The sequence below is a fragment of the Arachis ipaensis genome, chromosome B7 (assembly GCF_059453495.1).
Source record: "Arachis ipaensis isolate K30076 ecotype BB chromosome B7, ASM5945349v1, whole genome shotgun sequence".
NCBI lineage: Eukaryota > Viridiplantae > Streptophyta > Magnoliopsida > Fabales > Fabaceae > Arachis > Arachis ipaensis.
The window spans coordinates 38,784,313-38,808,454 of NC_142442.1; the positions used below are offsets into that span (position 1 = coordinate 38,784,313).

Genomic DNA, 24,142 nt, shown 5'->3' on the forward strand with positions numbered 1-24,142 from the left:
TAATGTATTTAAATACAAATTATTGATCAAAAGATGTATCAAATTTTCAAAGTATTCTATGTGATGTTTCTCTATCTGTTTACCTACTTTACATACTGATGTATGTTTATATCTTTTATTACTGTGTCAAACTTAATAGTACCATAAAATTTGGTTGTTGAAACTTATATGTGCTGTGTAGCTAGGATCACTATTATTTTTTGGGGTTACTTTACGTCACCCATTACATATTTGTGTCATGTTTTCTTTTTGCAGTCCTTGATGTTTGAGGACACTACAAAATTCCTCTTTGAAAACTTTTATATTGATTTCCTCTATTGTTCATTTTCTATGTTATTTTTTGTGAAATATGCTTCTTATTGATGGATTTGATATTTAATAATACATAACCTGGGTAGATTAGTTATGTAATTATATATATTTTGATGCTCTTTTTCCTTTAAATAAAATTCAAGATATTTTCTATTTATATGAAAAGTTTCTTCAAAAAAAAATTGAGTATATTATTGTACACAATTTAGGCCTCAAAAAAGTAGCCTATCACTTTCTGTTGAAGATGATGATATTGTGGAAGAGGAAGCAGCAGATGAGGTGGTTCCTGATGGGATTGAAGAGGTTGAACTTGAAAAAATCAATCTTGAAGTGGTAGAGAGAAAACAGAGGTTGCTTATTGATGATATAGGGAAATTATCTCTTTGGTGCGACAATATTGGTGACCAGACTCTAGAAAAGGAAGATGAGTGCTGGATGATAGATGGTGGGATACCTTTGTTGGTAAGTAAATCTTATTAATAATCCATAGAATTTCGTGACCTGGTAGCTTGACTCCAATTATAAATGTTTGTCTTTTAAATTTAGGTTTTTTCTATTAACTAAATTTGTTTTACAGATCTTATTATTCCATATGGTATAGACGTATATTAATTGTCATTTTAAAGAAATTTTCTTTGTTAAATATATTTGATAATCTCATATTTCAATTTAATATTTATTAAGTATTTTTTACCTTTAGTCTCCACATAATGTTGAAGACAACAAATAATAAAATATCATAAATAAATAAATTTTTATTATTTTTATATATAATTTTGTAATCAATTCTTGATTTTGAATTTCTTTATTAGTATACATATGATTAAAGTCACAAATATGGTCAATTTTAGGGAACAATAATTTGAATCTTGACAACATATGTACTTGTGCATATTTTTGTGAAGAACAAATTTCCATTTGTAATCGAAGTAGTCCTATTCTGCTGGCAGATCCAAGAATTGAGAAAAGAACTTGTAGTTGCAAAGAAAGCAAGGAAGGAAGCATATGCATCTCTAAGAGTTGCTCTGCAAAAAGCTGCCCAATTGCAACTAATGGAAAAGGAAAAAAAGAGCAAAAGTCCCTCCCATGCCATGCACTTATCTTTGCAAATCAATAAAGTTGTTTGGAGCATGCTTATTCATGGTAAATCCTTTGCTGAAGTTGAGATTAATGACATGGTAAGTTCTTTTCTGCAAGCTTTAATGTGTGTCTCATTCTATAATTTAGTTTGTTCACTGAAAAATATTTTTAAATGTGAACTTCTATCATAATATCAAATAGAAATAGGTTAATGATTGAATGACTCTTCTTTAGTGTGCTCATTTGCACTCATCACTTTATTATAATAAGATTGGGTGAAAATAAGGGAAGAGGCACTCTTCATTCTATGGTGATAAGTCAACTAGAATATTGATAGAACAACTTATTTTGTGTGTATTCATTTGGAGACTCATCACCTCGCCATATATGGAATGTGGTCAAAGTGGAAACCGTATCCTATCAAATAAGGAGGAATCAATGAGTTCCCAAATGAGTTTACACAATAGGAGAGTTGCAATGGGATAAGTGGTATAACTGGCTAGATTTAAATGAACTATGATTACAAGACACTTTAGTGAATGTGGTGGGATGGCCAAGAACGAACAATGTGTCCCTCTCCACTCAAAAGTTTCATTTTTTTAATTCACCAAATTGGGAACTCAATGGAGGGGAAGGGAGGGTTGAACAAGAGTATGTAACTATTGAAAGAAGTCATCCATTTTTTCATTGCATAACCAAATAAGGGAATCCATTCCTTTTACTTTGTTTTTCTACCATCCTGTTAGTGTCTTCTTCCCATTGTATCAAAATCTTCCAAACATATCCTTAAAGTCTTGCTTTTTATGTATATGTACTAAATAAATTTTAAATGCAAAAAGATTTGAATTTTCTCATTCAACTTCCTTAGGTGGACTACAAAACCTAAGCTACTGTAATGTCTTATTCTTGATTGTTATGAGGGAAAGGGACAGTAGAATACTTACACAGATCTTCCTTTATTTTCATGTTCGTGTTTTCTAACTTCTAAAATTCATTTTTTCTTTTGTCTGAATTTTCAAGAATATGCTAATTCGATTTCTTTTTTCTGCTAACCACTTAGATTTACGACTTTGACCGGGATTTCAAGGATGTGGGCATTTCTCATTTCACAACAAAATACTTTGTTTTCAGAAATTGTCTGGCTAATGCCAAGTCTGATACAGTTTTGGCAGCTTGGAATCCTCCGTCTGAATGGGGAAAGTATGTACTTTTCTCTGGAATTTTCTTGTACCTATTGGTGCTTACAAGACAACTTTCTAGGGTATACTATTTTACTGGGCAAGATTTAGTTGTTGCAGTATTAGTTTTGTCATTCCAGTAATTATCTTAGTCATTTGATATAACTTAATTTTTAATAATTGAAAAGAATTGTCTTGGAATAAAGAGACATAACTAGAGAAAGTAAGGAGTATAAGGCATACTTCTAATGCAAAAATCATAACAAAAAATAAAGAATTCAAAATCAATGTAATAGAGCTTTTCCAACATGTTTTTTTGATAATTTTTCTAATGTTTCTATTTTCTTTACCATCTCTTAAGCCTGGATAAAACTATTTTCACAAATCCAAGCTTTCTAGAGAATGAATACTTCTTTTGTTATCTTTTATATGTTACTTTCACTTTTGGGGACATTCTTGGTAATTATATCCAGCTACATATGTATAAAAAGGTGAATATGATGATAGACAACTAGAATATCGATAATAGAAAAATGATTTGCCATTAAATTTTGCTTGACCTTCACAATTGGTACTTGTGTAAACATTTCCTCAACATTTTAAACAATCGAAACATTTGAATTCTATGTTATAGAATTAGATTAAGCGTTTGAAACATAAATAGATATTAATAAAATGTGCTCATTAACCTGTAAGTTCATGTGCACAGATAGTTGTAATATATTTGTAGTAAACATTACAGTATTACTACAATCATTTTCTAGTTGTACATAAAGGCTTAATGAACTTCCAAATTAATACAAGCAATTCAAGGAATATCTTTATATATTTTCTTAGAATCCACTTAGGTATAAACGATAACAAATAAAATTCCAATGCCTTACTTTTCATGTTTTCCTTATTTTCGAATATGTTTGCTTCCACCAGAAAAGTGATGCTTAGGCTTGATGCAAGACAAGGACAACCAAAGGATGGAAAAGCTCCCTTTGAACTTTTTCAGGTAAGTGTTTCCTTCAGGTTCTTTTGTTTTAAAATACTAGAGATAGATTAAATGAACAGATTGGTAACATAATTATTTTTGAGTCATAAATTCTGTTAGTTGTCAATATATCTAACACATTAAATGGTTCCAAATCATCAACAAATCACAACATTATAAATTAGCCACATATAAGCATTCAGTTTTCAAGCATCCAAAACATCTATTATCCACAATCAAGTCCTAGTAATATAGATGAACACTTCATATATGAATATACACATAACTTAATACACCTTAGAACATCATAAATCCTTTACCCGAACCCATAGGAGCCTCTTAATATGGTCTATGGCTAGTTATAAACTACACGGTCATGTTCTTTCTAACAAGTCTTCATAAGATAAGCCTTACGAGTTATTCTTACACATACCATATGGAGCTGGAGGGAATAAATACACCACTATCTATCCTAAGTTGATTTATCGCAAACTTCACAATCATTGTTGGTTGACTTTATAATGAGTTCATTAGATGCTCACTTGAGCATTATCATCACGTGATTGAGAGTCTAGAAGATTCCTACTAAGATAATGTAATTTACATGTGTTAAGAATCAGGATAAAATTAAATCATAGCAAAGAGTTTTAAATATGACCTTGCTGTCCTCTTTCCAAACCTAGTCTTATTTTCTCCATCCAACCACTTTTCATCTCTTGCATTTTCTACATTTTTGTTCTTTTCCCTAAGTTTGCTACACTATTCATCCACAGTCGTTTCCACTACACATCCACTGCCTCCTCTAGCATCTGCTGCCTCAATGATCACCTCGTCGTGCTTCTGTCTTCGATCCATCTATCACTGCTATGTTGTTTTAATCATTTCGTTCAAGTCTATTACTTAAAGATGAGAGAATGAGAGTATCCCTAAGAGTTAAATCCTAATAATAAACTCTAATGCTGCATTCTGCAAAACTGTCCGCTGCTAACCCCACTTGGGTAAGTTTTAGGAATCCTGGCATGGAGAGAATTGTTGAAATAGAGAATTCACAAGCTTGCAAATGGAGAGAATTGTTGGATAAGTGGTTCTGGAACTACTGTTTTGCACCCTTTTTTTTTTGGCAAAATTATAATTTTTATTAGCTTTCAAAAGACATTGAAACCACCTTAAATGGACTCTGCTAACTGTTATGGTCCCATTAGTGGAAAGATATCATGATTTGTAACATTATTGCTACCAGTTTTTTTCGGCAAATTTTGCCTAGGAATCCTTGAGAACTAGCTAAGATGACCAACATGAAAGTTATGCTGCCTGATTTCCCCTTTTCAATGAATCCAAGTTTGTTCCAGTTTAATTATTGTGACTCCTTTTGAATGGATCCTACCTTAATCAATGTCTTGTATTTCAAGATAAAGCTCAAAGAAAACAAAACAAAATACATTATGGGCACCGGTTGAAAAAGTACTTTGGCAACCCTGAACCTAAATGATTTATTTTCTACGGTAAATTGACCAGTATACATTCACCTCCCTTGTTTTAAACAGATCCTTATACACATGCTTGTCACATGTGTATTAATATTCTTTTTATTTTATTTTGTTTTATTCAATTAGAATGACAAAAATGCCCTTCATAACAATGTTAAAAGAAACAAAGTTTTTGTGATTCTTCTGCTTTCTTGATGAGTTTTATATGCATAGAGATTGTCGGGTTAAAAGTGACTTTTTTTTTTCAACCTATTTTTAATGCCATTTCAATTTGATGATGCAATAAAGGGGAGGTGAATGTATACTAGTCAAATAGAGGGTGGTGTGTAATTTTGATAAACTTTAAGGAGTGTGAGTGTAACTTACCATTTATTTTATTGTTTGGTTTCGTACATTGTATCAGTTATAACCAACTAATATCATTCTTCACTTTCCTTAACTTATCATTATCTCTTGCTTTAAACTACTCATTTATGTGTAGCAAATAGATTTAGTAACTTATTAGGAACTAATCCTAATAGATTTAGTAACTTATTAGCAAATCAACTACAATTTTAAAATTTTCATTGATCTTTCCTAGTAGAGGCTTAAGATGGTTTTCCTTTCAAGGAAACATAGAAAAGGTACACCCATATCTCTCCTTGTCATTTGCTATTGCATGGAAAAGCTTTTTCTCATGCAGATGTAATTTCCATCACTTTGGCCAAAATATGACGTTATTTTTAACCTACCTTGTATAATTGCTTTTGTTTTTGTTGAGGAGGGTGGGATGGGAAGGGATGAGAAGCATACAATAATTGTTGCAATATGAATTGCTCTAATAACTATTGGTAAAGAAATGACTAATTGATAACTTTTGCATTCCCTAGAATATTCCATTCATTTGTTGTGTCTAGAATTGAGAATCTATTGAGTACAAAAGCATTTCAATCAAAATTGTTATTTATGAGACATTTTGTTGAACTTGACTCTTGCAGTTTGTTTACTATAGTTTACTTTTACATTATAGGTAGATATCTACCCCCTTAAGATCCATTTAACAGAGACAATGTACACAATGATGTGGGGGTATTTCTTTCCAGAAGAAGAACAACGTGATTCTCAACGTCGAAAGGTTAGTTAAGGATCTTGCAAACTTTATCTCACCAACAGTAATAAAATTCATGGTTTGTCATCAGTTAATAATGATTATCCGTACAGGAGGTTTGGAAGGTTTCAGCAACAGCTGGTGCAAGGCGTGCAAAGAAAGGTGATACCTCATCCTCAGCCCAAGCCGATTCAACTCAGGTGACTATTTAATAAAATGTCCAGTTCGTGTCTCTCAAGTAATAATGTTAATATAATTAGGGTCTGAAATATGGGTACTCTTAAAGGCCATTGATACTAGTATCTACCTAATATGGATACTTGAATACTTGTTGATCAAATATTATATTGAAAAAATATATCTAAATATAAATTAATCTTCATGAAACATTAAATGTTGCAAAATATACTTGATTTATGATTTAATTATCTTTTTTGTTAGAGTTATGCTCGCGTACTTGTACCTATTTTTCTGCAAAATTTTCATTCTCGTACAACTAGTACAAGTACCACGTCCATATCTATGCAACATTGTAAGTAATGCTAATTTAATCTACATCGTTCGGGTAACCAAGGAAGGTTTTAGCTTCTTTTCTCATGTTTTTCCTATTATCCAAGTTTATATGTTTTTGCATGGTAGATTTGTCATAAGGAGTTTGGTAACGTGCTTGTAGGCATCCAAAGCTAAAAATACAAAGGAAGAAATATTGGCCGACTCTAGTGAGGATGAGGCACCTAAAAGCAAAACTAAAGGTTCTAAGCCTAGTGACGAGAAGAAGCCAAAAAAGATGATGGTTTTTCATGAAATCAAGATTAGCCAGGTTAGTGGTTGTTGGACGCGGTTTGAAAAGTTGTCACTTGCCATCTTCCATCTGGTCACTTGTTATCTTGCATTCTTTCTTGTAGGTTGAGTTATCGGTTACATATGAAGGATCAAGATTCGCCGTAAGTGATCTGAGATTACTAATGGATCAATTTCATCGGGTAGAGTTTGTTGGGAGTTGGCAAAGACTCTTCTCACGAGTTAAGAAGCATGTCATCTGGGGAGTCCTGAAATCTGTGACTGGAATGCAGGTGATTTTTTCCTTCTTAGTTTATCTTGATAACATATTTGGTAGAAGAATTGGTTTTGATATTCGGAATGTGATTTTCGGTCATTTGCTTTTTGAAGCATTTGATGTAACACCCTATCACACAAGGCCTCACGCTGCAGTTGTAAGTTAAGGGTGACGAGACATTACGATACCTAAAAACAAAGAAACATACGTAGTATATGAAGGAATATAGTTTAACTAGGAGCCTGTGAAGGAAAGATAAACCAAAGCGACAACCAGTATCACACTCAAAACGTTAAAGCAAGAAAACTTCGTGTAGAGAAACAACAAAGATATATATATATATATATATATATATATATTGTTTCTACAAAATAAAATCTCTAGAGGAAAGTATACAAATACATGTTTAACAATGGAGAAATATGCTAAGTACAGGATAAACTTCAAAAATAAAAGTCTTCTTCACTTCACCAACGAGTCCTGCACTCTCAGCGGGATGCGTCACGTCCTGTTATCTGAAAAATCAACAATTTTCACAACGTGTGAGAACCTAAAGGTTCCAGTAGAGTAATAATTTCAAATAGAGACTATGTAAAACTACATGAACCCACTAGGCATTCCTAGTCTCCAAACCCACAAGGTTCAAGCCTAGGTTTCTTCCTAATCCAAATATGGTTAAGTTACTAAATCTCAGTTCCATATCCACCTCTAATTTCAACCATTTCCTATATATTACTATCCAAATCCCAATACCACAATTGTTCGGTCCAGCATTCAGTTCAATTTTAATCACAAACATTAATCAATACGAGGTTAATTCGCTATGCTTAGCATTTTCTAATCTATCACCGATCTCATTCATTTCCATAGTCATAATCATCATTAATCCCAAGTCTCATGTCTCAACAGTGAAATCATACACAAACAGTAAACGTTACAAAGCAAACACAAGTAGAGAACAAGTATGGCAAGTATTTCAATTAGTAATTAACAGAAATATATAGTTAGGCAAACCCAAACAAATATGCACACTCAAACAATAGCAAACAAATGCACATTATGCATGCCTGTCCTACGGGCTATGAGCTTACGTGTTGGTTAAACTGTCAGAACCTGACACATCCGGTAGCCAACTCGGATATTGTTTATCGGTTGCGCATTCCCAGGAAGAACATAAACGAAAGAGAGTGTCTTTCCACCTTCTCCTGGAGGAAATTATGAAGGAGTGTACCTTTTCACATTGAAGGAGTGTGCTTTTCCACCTTGTAACCAGAGAGAGATGTGGGAGAATTAATCGAATAAGAGTGCCTTTCCACATTCCCTACATCCCCCAAACACATTCTTTCGATCTCAAGTGAGCGTTACGTATCGCTGTCCTCGCTGAGCCGTACTTATTGATTCAAGTGGGCATTAAGTATCACCGTCCCCACTTCGAGGTTCGTCCCTTCCATGAGCGTTACGTATCGCTGTCCTCATGGGAAACCCTCCTTTAGGTCTCAAGTGGGCGTTACATATCGTCATCCCCACTGAGCCTTATGCACATTATCTCAAGTAAGCGTTACGTATCGCCGTCCTCACGAGATCGTGCTCAACATCAAATCTCAATCACAATCATGACACAAGAGAGGGAATCCTTCATCCTCAACTTGCCTATCACAGTAAAAGAGGAAATCCTTCATCATCAACTTGCCTAATCCGTGAGCGGTACAATGCCACCGTCCTCACCGTGGGCGGGACAAAATCACTATCCCCATAATGACACAACAAACACGAACAAGCAAGATACAACCGCCGTCCTTGTCTGGTGCCGGTGCCGGTCCCAAACCAATACACAAGCGGGATAAGACCACCATCCTTGCCAATCAAGAATCATTGTCAATTCTCAAACACCCAAGCGGGAGAATACCTAGACCTTGCCATGTAAGCAGGACAAACCGCCGTCCTTGTCAATCCAGCCATTCAGGCCACAATCAATCGATATCAATGTCTTTTTAACAATTTCACAAGTTATTAAATTCATTAACCTCAGCTCTTTATCAAATACTCAATTTCGTTCTTTTATGAGCGGAATAACACCACCATCCTCACTGTGGATGGTGGGACAAGGCTATTAACCCGAAGCAAGTAGGACAAACCACAACCCTTGCATCTTACCTAGGCAATTAATCAATAATCATTAACTTTAATCAATTTCACAACTTATTAGATTTATTAACCCCATCTTTTATCAGTTACCAATTTCATTATCACGTGAGTGGGATAACGCCACTATTCTCACTGTAGGCGGGATAAAACCACCATTTTCGCATAGTAGTTTACACACTGAGCAAGCGGAATGACACCATCGTCCTTGCCAGGCAAGAAATCAATATCACGTCTTAAACCAATTGACAATTCCATCCAGTCTCGGAAGATTCAACCTAACATAACCCTATTCATTTATTAGCTACTTTAATCTCATTATTCTGTGAGCGGAATGAGATCACTGTCCTCACTGCGAGCGGGACAAACCTCCATCCTCGCAATATTTCATCCGGTTAACTAAATGTTTATCCGTGAATAGTTCAATTTAATCTGTCATATCATTTCCCAATGTATTCAAGGCTTATCAGTTAGTTATTCGACTCCATACGGAGGTTAAAGGGGGTTATAAACATGTTGGGAAGGTTAAATAGTTCAAAAACAACATTTTGGCCAAAACTGGGTAGTTGTGCGTACGCATGCCTCGTGCGTACGTGCGGAACCTGAGTCTGGTTTCGCGAACACAAATCCAGGGTCATGCATATGCACCAAGCATGCGTACGCGTGGAACTTGCTACTGCCCTAAGTTCTGCAACTTTGTATAATTCAGTTTTTAACCCCAATTTTCAAACGTTCAAAACTTTTGCTACAAAATTCGTTTTTCTTCCGTTCTTGGACGGTTTTAAAGCTCTCATCATCATCTTTAATTTAAGACATGTTTCACTCAATTCTGAACTTCGAGCGCCAAGTTATGGCCGGTCGAAATTGGTCAATACTCTGTTTTTACCAAATTCTGCATAATGCTCATTTTGATTATTTCTTAATTTATTTTATTTCAAAACCAACATAATCCAACCTTCAAACACCTTCTATACTAAATCATTAATTCTCAAGTCCCATCCTAGCCATTCAAGGCATAAAACCATCAAATTCCCATCAATTAACCAATTCCCATCTTTCATCAATTTTCACTTAAAATTATAACCAAATTATCATCAAACCTCAATTTCATACCACAACATATTATCATTCAATCATCAATCAACACTAATCATTCACACAACATCCATCAGTATTGAACAATATCTTAGGGACATTTAACCTAGGTTTTCACATAATTTTATATAATGTCTACCCGAAACTAAAACCCATAACTTTTACGGTGGTCTCAACCTCAGAAAATCTTTTCTCCGGCAATTCCAACTCCAACCGGTCCAAGCCCCACCAAAATCCTCACCAATGATGATCATCAACTCAATCTCGCACCGATCCCAAGCCAAGCAAATTTGCTCCGCGCCAAATTCAAGCAAAACAATTCCTAATTCATCTAATCACATGAATTCCTCATAGTTCAAGTCTAGGTTTTCGCATATAGTGAAAAAATTTGGGGGATTGAGATTCCTTACCTCGTCTCACGTAACCTTGGGTTGAAACTCCATTAGAACACAAGATTGAACCTCCCCTAAACATCAAAAATCGAAATTTTCTCAACACCTCAACCCAAAACGCAAAATTGAAGAGAAATGGAAAATGGAGCAAGGATTTCGAAGTTTCTTACCACAATATTTAGATATTATCGAAGAGGGAGCCGAGACGAATGCATAGTCATAAACGGGTCATCAATCAGAGCTATGGTTTGGAAGTTATGTGGATTTTAGTGAAGTGATGAATAGTAACATTTAGGGCATCACTCTCTTCCTCTCTTCCCTCTTTGTGCTGAATGTATTTGAGTTAATGAAGGGGGAGTATGCTGAAATGGATTAAGTGAAGGGCTTATATATTATGGGTTTGGTCCCAACATGGGTCCGTTTGCAATTTTAAACTCGTTGGTCCCACCTTAGGCCAAAATCTTTAAAATAAAAGTCCGAATTTTTATTCTAAATGTTTCAAGTTTCCAAAATGTTTCAAGTATATTTAGAAGAATACTTGACAATTGGTAGTAGACATGGTGGGTTAGGTGACCCAATGCACAGTAATGGTGGATGGCAATGAGGGTAGTTTTTGTATTTTCATAAGCGAAATCATTCTCTTACCAAACACCCTTCAGTAGCCATACTCTTGATATTTATGTTATTCACACCAACCATTGCAACATCCGAAAACATTCTATTGCCAAAACTCTTTCTTGTGATCCCATTTAAAATGTTCTATTCCTATTAAGAAAAGTCTAGATTTATTTTATGGTAATATTTACCATTTTCTAACATTGTACTAAATACATTTTTATGCCTTTTGGTAAATGGTTCATGCAGGTTAAGAAATTTAAAGACAAAGGTCAAATTCAGCCCAGTGCAGCTAGTGGTCCAGAGATAAGGGAAAAAGACAATTCATCAGTAAAATCTGACCAGTCAGGTTTTCCGCGTCCAGCTGATGGAGCAGGTGATGGGTTTGTAACATCCATTAAAGGTCTATTTCACACTCAAAAGAAAAAAGCAAAGGCATTTGTGAACAAGACAAAGAAAGGTGAAGGAGAACAAGAGGCACAGGGATCAGATGTCAGTGAAAATGAAGCTGAAGCTTCTACATTTGCTAGGCAGCTTACGATTGTGAAAGCTAAAAAGCTTATTAAGCGACACACTCAAAAGCTCCAAGCTAAAGGACACAAAGGTTTTATTCTCATGTCTTTTTCCTACTATTTAATATTTTTTTTCTTTCTTTTTACTACTTAGACTTTCCGGTATGCTCGATCAGGGCATGAAAATGGGATAGAAGTTTTCATAGATGATTTTCATGTTAAAATTCTACTTTGTTGATAAGTTTAATGATTGAAATATTGCCAATCTTTTACAGCTTCATTCTCGAAAGAATCATTTCCACCAGCATCAGCATTGCAAACATCAACATCTCCTCAACAAGTGATTGACTCATTAGCATATGACAGTGATTCCTCAAGTGCATCTGAAGCCTATGAAGCATTAAGTGAATTGAACAAGCTTTAAGTTACCTAAATGGAAAGTCTTATTTTTCATCTAAGCAAGAAGCACAATGCGTTTGATCATTCACAATCAGCATGCATACTCAGAGGATGAACTTGTTGAAAGAATACTATGGACTCAAATTTTGGATTATTCTTCATTGAACTACTTGTATTCATAGTTCATACCATTTCTTAACATCTACCACTACTTGCTGTTCATCAACAACTTTGTGATCATCTCTTCTGGTTGCATATTCACGTAGGTTCCAATATATATGCAATTTTGGCAGCTTAATATTTTAGAAGATAGGAGTTGTTTTGGCATGATTGTGTAGATACAATAATTTGAACAATATAGACTGCTTACAAGCTAATGCAATTTAAATAAAAATAGGGGAAAAGAAAGGAAAATTCACTGTTAACAAAGAATTTAACTCCTAAAATTTACACAAGTTGGTATATGAGAAAGTGAATTCCCATCCGTATGAACATCTATATTTATAATATATAAAAGAAAAAACCAAAACAATCTATTTATCAATTTATGTATTTATAATAAATAAAAAGAGAAACCAAGATAGATTGAGAATCAATCTCAAACACCTATGATTTTTCTATTGTGCCACATTATATTTTTCTCTAAGGTGGCATAGCCTACTTTTTTTTTCTATGTATTATGACTTAGAATTTTTTTTTTCCATCTTACTATCTTGACAATTATTTCCTTTAGTTACTCTATGTTTTTTATGTTTATATTTTTATCTTTAATAGGTGTAAATGAATTATAAAAGTTATTTTATGATCTCATTTTACTCACTTTTAATATCTATTATCTATTATAATATATTAAAGGAGAGTCCAAAGTAGTATTATAGTGGATGAATGACATAAGATTTAAGTTTTATATAAAATTGCCATGTCATCTATTGCAACAACATAGAAAAAACATCTATTTTAGAACTACGTTTAGAATATCATAGAGAATAGCATCTATATAATTAATTTAGTATTAATCTCATAGTTTCATATACTAAACTATCTAATTCTACAAAAAAAATTATAAAAATTTTAATTCATATCAATTATCTAAATTCTAATATGGCATATTTTATTTGAAAAATAAATTTTATTTGTAAGAATCTATTTGTGTATTTTCTACTATCTATCTATCTGTTAATTTATTATAATATATAAAAAGAAAAATTAAGTAATAACACAATAAACTCTTGGCATATTAGATAACTTTTAATATTATTATAAAAATATTTTAGTGAAATTGTCATTTTATAATTTTTCTATTCTCACATCACTTTTTATCCTTCCTATGTGTTACGGATCCGGCCCACGGATCCTACACCCAGAACGATCTCCGAACCCGGTTACCAGGGTCCGACCCCCTTCGCCCTTCCAGAAGGCCCGGAACCAGCCCACTAGAGCTCCTAACCAACTTTCGAATTCAAACGTCTCCCTTATCTTAGCCAAATGAGATAAGATAAGATAAGATAATTCAAACGTCTCCCTTATCTTAGCCAAATAAGATAAGATAAGATATTCACCATCACCTATAAATAGAGGACCCAGATCCCTCCAGGTATTCATTCATTCATCACACCTTATACCTCTTAGATCCATTCTGACTTGGGCGTCGGAGTGTCTTTGCAGGTACTACCCCCCAATTGCTCCAGGCAAGTGATCCGGCATCTGCCTCAACCCGCAAGTTCTCGATCCATCTCTCAACCCGTACCAGAGACATCTTGTACATTGGCGCCGTCTGTGGGGACTTTGCAACGTTGTGGCGGCATGACGGATAACCCAGAAGAGCAATCATCAAACTCAGATTTCTTGCGTGTAACTGAGAGCAAAAAGGAATAATGTTTCCTTACCTTGCATCACCTTTGCATATTTATGCATCCTTTCGCCATACTCCAACGGCGAAATCCCAAAGGAATAATGTTTCCTTACCTTGCATCACCTTTGCATATTTGTGCATCCTTTCGCCCTACTCCAACGGCGAAATCCCAAAGGAATAATGTTTCCTTAACTTGCATCACCTTTGCAGGGATAACACACCTTCGCCCTACTCCAACGGCGAAATCCCAAAGGAATAATGTTTCCTTAACTTGCATCACCCTTTATGCACCCTCGCCCTACTCCAACGGTGAAATTCCAAATCCTCTGAGCCCAAAGTCTCGCCTCCCTTTAGTGGGACACCTCCACCTCTTGGACCCTCTCATTCACCACTCCCTCATCCGTCTCTCCAAGCGCCATGGCCCCATCTTCTCCCTCTACTTCGACTCCATGCCCACCGAGGTTGCTTCTTCTTTTGAACTCTTCAAGCTCTTCCTCCAAACCCACGAGGTCACCTTTTTCAACACTAGGTTCCAAACCTCTGTCATCCGCCGCCTCACCTGTGACAACTCTGTCGCCATGACATCATGAACGACCTCCTTAAATGCTACCACCGTGGCCAAGCTCAGACCTCTCAGGAGCCAATAGATCAAGAAAGTTCTCAAGGTTCTTGCACAGATACGGGGGACAGCCAAATCGTGGCGGCATAACGGAGGATAATAAACGCGGCACATCGCCAACCAACCCAGCAACAACCAAGAGATGACAACCGTCCTCCCACTGAAGCCCGGCCACCCGATGGCCTGGGAGAGAAGGCGGTCCAGATAATCCAAGAGTTGTGCCTCAGGGTGCAAAACCTCAAAGGTCGAGTCACACCCAAAGAACGGTACCACCCGGAGCATACAAGCCAAGCGACTTCCAGGACCAAATCTCATCGCGATACCAAGAACACCAAGCCCCCTGAGTAACAACACTGCAAACAGTACAATCGCAGTGTTTTCCTAGACCCGAAACACCGACGCGGAGAAGACGACCGACGGCACCATCGAGAGGCCAAACGAGCAGGAAACATGCACGTGATAATGGAAGCCATCCCGTTCACAGAAAAATCCTTGAGAGCCAAACTCCTGAAGGACTTCAACAAGCCCACTGACATGAAATAGGACGGGACCAACGATCCCCGAGAACACCTAACGGCCTTCGAGGCTAGGATGAACCTGGAAGGAGCCGCCGACATGATCCGGTGTAAGGCCTTCTCGATAACCTTAGCTGGCCCTGCGATCAAATGGTTCAACGCCCTCCCCAACGGATCCATAACTGGCTTCCACGATATCTCACGGAAGTTCATGGCCCAATTCACCACCAGAATCACCAAAGCTAAACACCCCATCAGCTTATTAGGGGTCACACAGAAACAAGACGAATCCACACGAAAATACCTGGACCGCTTCAACGATGAATGCCTAACGATTGATGGACTCACGGATTCCGTCGCAAGCCTCTGTTTAACCAACGGGCTCATGAACGAAGACTTCCGCAAACACCTCACCACCAAGCCAGTATGGACCATGCACGAGATCCAAAACGTCGCTAGAGACTACATAAATGACGAAGAGGTCAGCCAGGTCGTCGCCACCAATAAACGGCAACACGGCAACACCCCATACGGCAACCCGACTTCCTGCCATAATCCGATGCCCAGAGAAAGTCAAAGAGACCAACCCAAACAAACCGACCACCCAGGATCGGGAAATTCTCGAACTACACCCCCTGACAGCCCCGATTATCGAGATATACCACCAGATAGCGGATCGGGGTATTATCCTGAAAGCCCGACAACTCAGAGAAAGAACGGGCGGCAACAATACCCTTTACTGCGACTACCACCGAGGTTACGGGCATAGGACACAAGACTGTTTCGACCTTAAAGATGCTCTCAAACAAGTTATAAGAGACGGCAAACCCCCAGAGTTCGCCAAAATCATCAGAGAACCAAAATGCGCGAAAAAAGACAGGTCGCCTGAGAGGGAAGGACGCAACCTGAGAACACAAAAACAACCTCCCAGGGAAAGTCCAGAAGACGACCCGGCCATAGTAGTAAATGTCATCACAGGCAAGGATGTGTCAGGCAAGTCAAGATCAACACTAAAAAAGGACCTCAAAGTCTTGGCCGTCAGAGATCAAGCCCCAGCTACCACAGCCGACAAAATGATAACTTTCTTGCCCGAGGATTGCCAGCACAGCACCTCGGCCGAAGACGCACCTTTCGTCATCTCGGCGAGAATTGGAACAGGACTAGTTCAGAGAATACTGGTGGACACCGGCGCAGACTCCAACATCCTCTTCCGAGGTGCCTTCGACAAGCTCGGGCTCCGCAACGAAAATCTCCAAACACATCGCAACGGTGTCACGGGACTCGGAGACAACTTCCTCAAGCCAGACGGTTCCATCATTCTTCCCCTTACCATAGGGACGGGAAGCCAGAGGAAGACAATCCTGTCCAAGTTCGTGGTCCTCAAGAACTCCACCGCTTATAACGTCATCCTCGGAAGGAAAACAATCAACGACCTCTCCGCCGTCATCTTTACCAAATACCTTCTAAATGAAGTTCATGGCAGAAGATGGCTCCGTCAGAACCATCCACGGAGACCGGGAAACCGCGGTAGAATACGACAACATCATCCTAGCCCTACGCAAGAGATCCCGAGACGCGGCAGGAATCTTCCTTTCCGATCTCGATGCACACCAAAATCTACGCAGAACTATGGGAGGAAACGACAAAGAAGCAAAGTAGGTGCTTGCAGACAAGGTCAGGAGTATAGCACACCTACGTGAGCTAGTCCTAAAATAGAGAATAAAAGGTACAATGGCAGCACGGTACGACGAGACTTCGGACCAGGAGACCTCGTCTTATGACAAAACAACATCGGTCTACCCACTCCCAATAAAACGGATATCCAAATAACAAAACGGGTATCCAAATAACAAAAATAGCGGCCCGGGGATCGATCACACCGAGGCCAACAAAATAGATATCCAAATAATAAAACGGATATCCAAATAAGTAAACGGCTACCCGGGAATCGACCACCCCGAAGCCAAGAAAATGGATATCCAAATAATAAAACGGATATCCAAATAAGTAAATGGCTACCCGGGAATCGATCACCCCGAGGCCAACAAAACGGATATCCAAATAATAAACCGGATATCCAAATAAGTAAACGGCTACCCGGGAATCGATCACCCTGAAGCCAACAAAACGGATATCCAAATAATAAAACGGATATCCAAATAAGTAAACGGCTACCCGGGAATCGATCACCCCGAAGCCAACAAAACGGATATCCAAATAATAAAACGAATATCCAAATAAGTAAACGGCTACCCGGGAATCGACCACCCCGAAGCCAATAAATGGATATCCAAATAAGTAAACGGCTACCCGGGAATCGATCACCCCGAGGCCAACAAAACGGATATCCAAATAAGCAAACGGCTACCCGGGAATCGATCACCCCGAAGCCAATAAAATGGATATCGAAATAATAAAACGGATATCCAAATAAGTAAACGGCTACCCGGGAATCGATCACCCCGAGGCCAACAAAACGGATATCCAAATAATAAAACGAATATCCAAATAAGTAAACGGCTACTCGGGAATCGATCAGCCCGAGGCCAACAAAACGGATATTCAAATAATAAAACGGATATCCAAATAAGTAAACGGCTACCCGGGAATCGATCACCCCGAAGCCAATAAAACGGATATCCAAATAATAAAACGGATATCCAAATAAGTAAATGGCTACCCGGGAATCGATCAACCGAGGCCAATAAAACGGATATCCAAATAACAAAATGGATATCCAAATAACAAAAATAGTGACTCGTAAATCGATCACCCGCAAAGCCAACAAAACGGGAATCCAAATAAGCTAAATAAACAAAGTCTTGAAATCGGCCCACCAAGAGGCCTAAAATAAGTTCACAATAACGGCCCAAAAAAGGCCACACAAAACAAGCATGAGCTGACGGTCTTCCAACTCGCGAAAAGCCATACTGACCAACATCCTACCAATTGGTGCACGATGACGTCACGCCTTTTTCAGGCCCCTCACAGCCTCCCGAACTACAGAGAATCGGACTCTCCAATGACTTAGCATTGAGACCAAGAAAGCATACTCTCATGCTCCGGGGGCAACTGTTCCAGACCCGATCTCTGGGCCCTTCTTCGGAACGGTCATCAAACCCGGCATGTGATGAGACGCCCAAACAACGCGCTCCTGGCCTGACCATGAAACGGCTAGGAACTCCCCAAATCCTCGACCTCGATCGGAAAAACCAAACAACAATCTCCTTGCCAAACCACAATGGCGAGGAAAATGTTTCTCCAGCGATGAGATCGAGCACCCTCACTCTCTCGCTCCGAGGGCAACTGTTACGGATCCGGCCCACGGATCCTACACCCAGAACGGTCTCCGAACCCGGTTACCAGGGTCCGACCCCCTTCGCCCTTCCAGAAGGCCCGGAACCAGCCCACTAGAGCTCCTAACCAACTTTCGAATTCAAACGTCTCCCTTATCTTAGCCAAATGAGATAAGATAAGATAAGATAATTCAAACGTCTCCCTTATCTTAGCCAAATAAGATAAGATAAGATATTCACCATCACCTATAAATAGAGGACCCAGGTCCCTCCAGGTATTCATTCATTCATCACACCTTATACCTCTTAGATCCATTCTGACTTGAGCGTCGGAGTGTCTTTGCAGGTACTACCCCCCAATTGTTCCAGGCAAGTGATCCGGCATCTGCCTCAACCCGCAAGTTCTCGATCCATCTCTCAACCCGTACCAGAGACATCTTGTACACTATGTAATATTTAACCTTACCTTTAAATATTCTTTTTTTACTCTTAATTTCTATGTAGGTTACTCTATGCCTTTAGTAGTAACGTTATTTCTTTCAAGATATAAATTATTTAATAAAACTTAATTTATTTTCTCTTTTTATTCTCACTTCTATTCATATTTATTATGTAAATCAATATTTATTTCACACATTTTTTATCTCCTCTCACATATCTTATGTATCTCACTCCTTTTCCTTTATCTTTGCTAATGTTTTGTACAATTATTTGAAAAATTTGATTGATGACTAAGTTTTTATTTTAGTTAGTTTACAAAATAATTTTCTCATTATATGTTAGATGATGAACTCCTAAAACACTAAAATATATAATATTTTTACAATATCTTTAAGTTTTATTTTTTTATTTAATTGTGTTTATCAATTATATATTATTTTTGTCACTTATATATCACCTATTTTTTTAACAATTTTTATTTTTTAATATTATTTAGTTGTAATAATAATATTAAAAATATATAATATCATGATTCATGAAAAGGTGGATATTATTTTTAATTATTGAAACATTATATTCATATTTGCATTACATTTATTCTTGCATTATAGTATTTAAGTTTGCAATATATATTAGGTGATGAATTTCTCCAAACATTAAAATATTTAATATGCTTACAATTGTATTTAAATTTAATATTAGTTTTTAAAAAAATTAAAAAAATTTTACATATAAAAGTTAAATAATTTTGAATTTAAATCTAATTGCTGTTAATGGAATGCCATTGTGAACGATTGTATAATCAATGGAGTGAAGTGACACTACAACAGTTGCTTAACATATAGGATGGAGGAGAGGAAGTATTTAAAGAAGAGTTTGCCATCTATTGTGGAAAAATGAATCGCTAAGTGTTAACTTAAATCATAAACGTGGTCATATATTTGCTCGAATTGTGAAAGTGTTATATATTATGATGAGAAATGATTGGAGAATTAAATTGTACTGATCTTAATTATCCTTTTAGTTCTATATAATTGACGCTCGTCAATTTTTTTTTATCTCATTAATATATATTTTTCTCTAATAATTGATTCTTTATTTCTATTTTACCCACACATTTGATTTCATATCATAGCTTATTTCATTTGTTCTTAGTCTTTAATTTCCAAACATTTTATCATTATTTTCATGTACTTAATTTAAAAGGACAGGATTACACGCATAACCTTTGTCTCATGTTAAATTAGGTCAACAACCCATAATACTACCTTTTGGATTATTACTAATAATTTTCTTTTTATTTTTTTAGCATCTATTGATTAATTAATGTTCTATAGTAGTAAGTTTAACATCATTGTTATTAGGATTTGTTTGGTGAATAATAAGCAATAATTTTAATTTGTGACAATTTAAAATAAAAAAAAATAATAGCATTATGCTAGTCCAAGTAGGCAAGTACTAACTTATTAAGAAAAAAGAATAAAGACCAAATCTTAATGATAATATTCATATGAATAATATTAACTTTTTACATAGATTGATAATAATATAGATAATTTCTACGATGATATAATTTAGTTTTATATTTACACAAAATAAATAAACTTGAATTAAAGAATTTCAAATTAAACTTCTTAATTAATGAATATTTTAAACCTAATTATATAAAAACAATTAATATTATTCTTTTTTGTAATATTTTATTACCATTAATAATTTAATAATATTATAATTAATTAATTATGGATAAAATAAGAATAAAAAAATAATAATAAGAAAAGAGAAACACATCTTAATAATTGAATAAAATTTTGATGAATATTAATTTTATAGAATCAGAAGGATAATTAAGTTCACTATTTAGTCCCCAATCATTTCTCATATGTTATCTCATCATTTTGTCTAAAACTCACTGTGACATTTATATTCCCTGGAGGTGTAAAAGAGGATTTGCAATATATTAAAAGAGAAATCAGGATAGTTTGAAAATCATCTTTTGACATTTGTCATTTTTTCATTTTACTACATAAGACTTTTTTAATGAAGAATGCTAGGGGTCAGTAATTTTGGTGTTTTGTAACCATCAATTGGCCATCAATAATATTTTTAATAGTGTAAGATTACATCTAATGGTAGGAGATCACTCACTTTTGTTTTTAATGATTAAGTGCTGATCAGAAAACACAAAAATTACTGTTCCTAGACTTTTCTTTTTTTAATAGGTGACATAATTTTATCTTTCGTATTATGTCATAAGATTTTTATTATATTTTTATCCACTCATAACCCCTATTTTTGTATTATGTCATAGGATTGTTTTTTCATTCTCATGTTTTCTAAATATTTATTTCTCTTTAAATTATTCTATGTATTCAATCCTAATCTATTACTATCTATTAAGATCCAAGCATCCCATGTACACAATGCTCAAAACATATTTTGAAAGAGTAAAGAAGACATCCGAGTCTCTCCGTGGCACTCATCGCTTGTATGCGAGACGACATCGACATTTGCGTCCCAGCACATAAAATGACATTGAGGAAGGAAAACCAAGTCACGAGGAACCTGCAGAGGAAGAAAGGGTGGTGGTTGATTTTGACGAGAGCAATATCGAAGGAGTCCAAAACTGTAAACTGAGCATTATTGGGAGATTAGTAACGAAAAAAGCATTAATATTGCGTGTGCCGTGGCGGAGTTTAGTTCAGACAAGGGGCCATGGCCTCCAAACTTTTTATAAAAAAATTAGTAGTATTTTTTAAAAGATAAAAAATAATTCAATTGGTTTAAATACTTTATTATGACTTAAAATACCCAATAAGTTCAATAAGTAATACTTTCTCTACCTTTAACTTCAAATATAAAAAATTAGATATTTATTTAATTTAATTTTTTATATGATAAAAAATAATAGAATATTCAATAAGTATTAATATTATTGTATTTGTATAAATTGATAAAAAAATTCAATAAATATTATAAATTTTAATATTTGTCATTCTAACCTCTTCTTTACATATTCTACAAGATATATATTCAAATTTTTATATAAAATAATAATAAAAAATTAAAGAATTGATGATTTTTTTAAGAGGAAGGTTAATATTTAAGAAGAAGAACATATAATTTTTACAATATCAACACCTGTAGATAGTTCTTCTACTTTAATGAATTACGAAAAAAGTGAGATACAATCTTCAAAAGTTCAAAAAGTTACATCTAATGAGTTTGACCTTAATTTTTTGGAACGAGACCCTGAAAAACGGCTTTAAATTTGGCAATATCACCCAAACCGGAGAAATGAGATTAGACGAGCTTATCTTAAATAGGGTCCATATCAAAAATATTTTGACAATTATCTTCTATGTGGCCCCCCAAATTTTGTTTCAAGTTCCGCCACTGATTGCGTGGGTTAAGTCGACACTGGAGAACATTTGGAGAAGACTCGAGGGACTAAGGGTGGTGGAATTAAAACCAAAACTCTTTCAATTCTACATGGAAAAAAGGCTACAACACATTCTGCAAGGGAGCCCATGACTATTTAAAAATGCTTAGTTAATATTGAAGAGGTGGGAGTAAGATGGAAACTAACGAAGGCTGGGTTGGACATAGTATAGCTAAAGGTCCAGATTTAGGGGCTTCCTGAGCACCGCAAGACAACAAAGCTGGGATTGAAGGAGTATGCCTTGTTTGAGTCACCAAAAGGCACGACCTAATTTCTCAAAGCTACTATAATTCTAAATATACAAAACCCAATCTTGAGAGGGACCAAAGTAGGGAATAAGGGTCTGAGGTATTTCTAGGTTGACTTTAGGTATGAGAAGCTTCCTTCCTTTTGTTACTATTGTGGAATGTTAGGACATAAAGAAGGTAATTGTAGGTTGGTAGGAAAAGATGAAGATAAAGGGGTGAACAGAAGCAAGGATCTAGGACCATGGCTAAGAGCAAAATACTAAGGTATAAGAGTGAAAAATCAGAAAGAACAAGGAAACTACAAAAACCAAAACAATAAAAAACTTAAAGTTAGAAACCAAAACCACAACATGTCTGGAATTCTAATGAAGAAAATGACATGCTTGACAATGACAGACTCCAATAGGTCAAACACTGGAAAAAACAAGAGCCAGGACCTTACGGTGAGTACCCAGGACACCTCTTTGGTAGGGAGGGAGAAAGGGGACCTAAAACGGAGAAATCCCAGAAAGCTATCCCGAAATTTGAACAAACAACCATTATCCAAGCTGAAAAATCATAATTTGAGCAACATAAAGACTTAAGAAACAAGAAAAAGAGGAAACAAGGGGAGAAAGAGAGTGGGGAAGAAGAGAAGATGGAGAAAAAGAGGAACCCCAAACATGAAAACAAGGGCCTTCAGGAGATTACTAACATAGGAAAATAAAAGGAAGCAAATGGGAGGAAGACATGGAAGTGACAAACAAGGGATGTTATGAAAGGGAAAGAAAATGGGAAGCCAGGAGTAATGAAGAGGAAATTATAAGAAATAATTGATATGGAGCTTGATCAGACCGAATCAACTATAAAAAAGTTTTCGAGCCAATAAGAAACCCTAATAGCAGAGGCTGCGGTGCAACCCTGCCAAGAACAATAAGATTTATAAGTTAGAATTGCCGTGGATTTAGGAACCCATAGGCAATTAGAGCTTTGAATAAGCTCTTACGATAGAAAGGACCCAACCTTGTGTTTCTTATGGAAACATAGCGTAAATGAAGGAAATGGCGAGACTCAGATATAGAGGGAGATTATGTAATATAATGAGAGTGGACTGGGATGGTGAAGGAAGACAGAGAATGAGAGGATTAACGGTAATATAGGATAAGATGCTGGAAGTGGGCATTACCTCTATACATCAAAAAATACATTGACCTGAGAATTAAATTGGAAGGTAGCAATCAAGTATGCACGCGACAGGTTTCTACAGTTTCCTAGAAGTGTTGAATAAGGAAGCAAACTAGAATTTGCTAAACTCGTTGGGAAGAGCAGAGAATATGCCATAGATGGTCTTTGGGGACTTCAACCAAGTCCTAAGCCAAGGGGAGAAAAGCGGGGGTAATCTAGTGACATTCTCA

General features: G+C 36.1%; 1 protein-coding gene across 7 annotated transcripts in view; it reads left to right on the forward strand.

Moving 5' to 3' along the window:
* Window positions 1-12,630, forward strand: part of LOC107609328 (protein SABRE-like) — a 30,022-nt gene extending 17,392 nt beyond the window's left edge. For 3 of the 7 annotated variants that reach the window (XM_016311242.3, XM_021107636.2, XM_021107637.2), the window contains 10 exons: window positions 522-774; window positions 1,263-1,490; window positions 2,453-2,592; window positions 3,498-3,570; window positions 6,046-6,150; window positions 6,237-6,323; window positions 6,797-6,943; window positions 7,029-7,196; window positions 11,674-12,028; window positions 12,212-12,630. In XM_016311242.3, the coding sequence (XP_016166728.1) occupies window positions 522-774; window positions 1,263-1,490; window positions 2,453-2,592; window positions 3,498-3,570; window positions 6,046-6,150; window positions 6,237-6,323; window positions 6,797-6,943; window positions 7,029-7,196; window positions 11,674-12,028; window positions 12,212-12,360 (1,705 nt within the window). In that variant the 3' untranslated portion in view covers window positions 12,361-12,630. Of the gene's footprint in view, window positions 1-521; window positions 775-1,262; window positions 1,491-2,452; window positions 2,593-3,497; window positions 3,571-6,045; window positions 6,151-6,236; window positions 6,324-6,796; window positions 6,944-7,028; window positions 7,197-11,673; window positions 12,029-12,211 lie in introns of those variants that run through there. The other 4 variants (XR_015892360.1, XR_015892359.1, XR_015892361.1 and 1 more) reach the window with 4 other exon arrangements.
* Window positions 12,631-24,142: the final 11,512 nt, after the last annotated feature.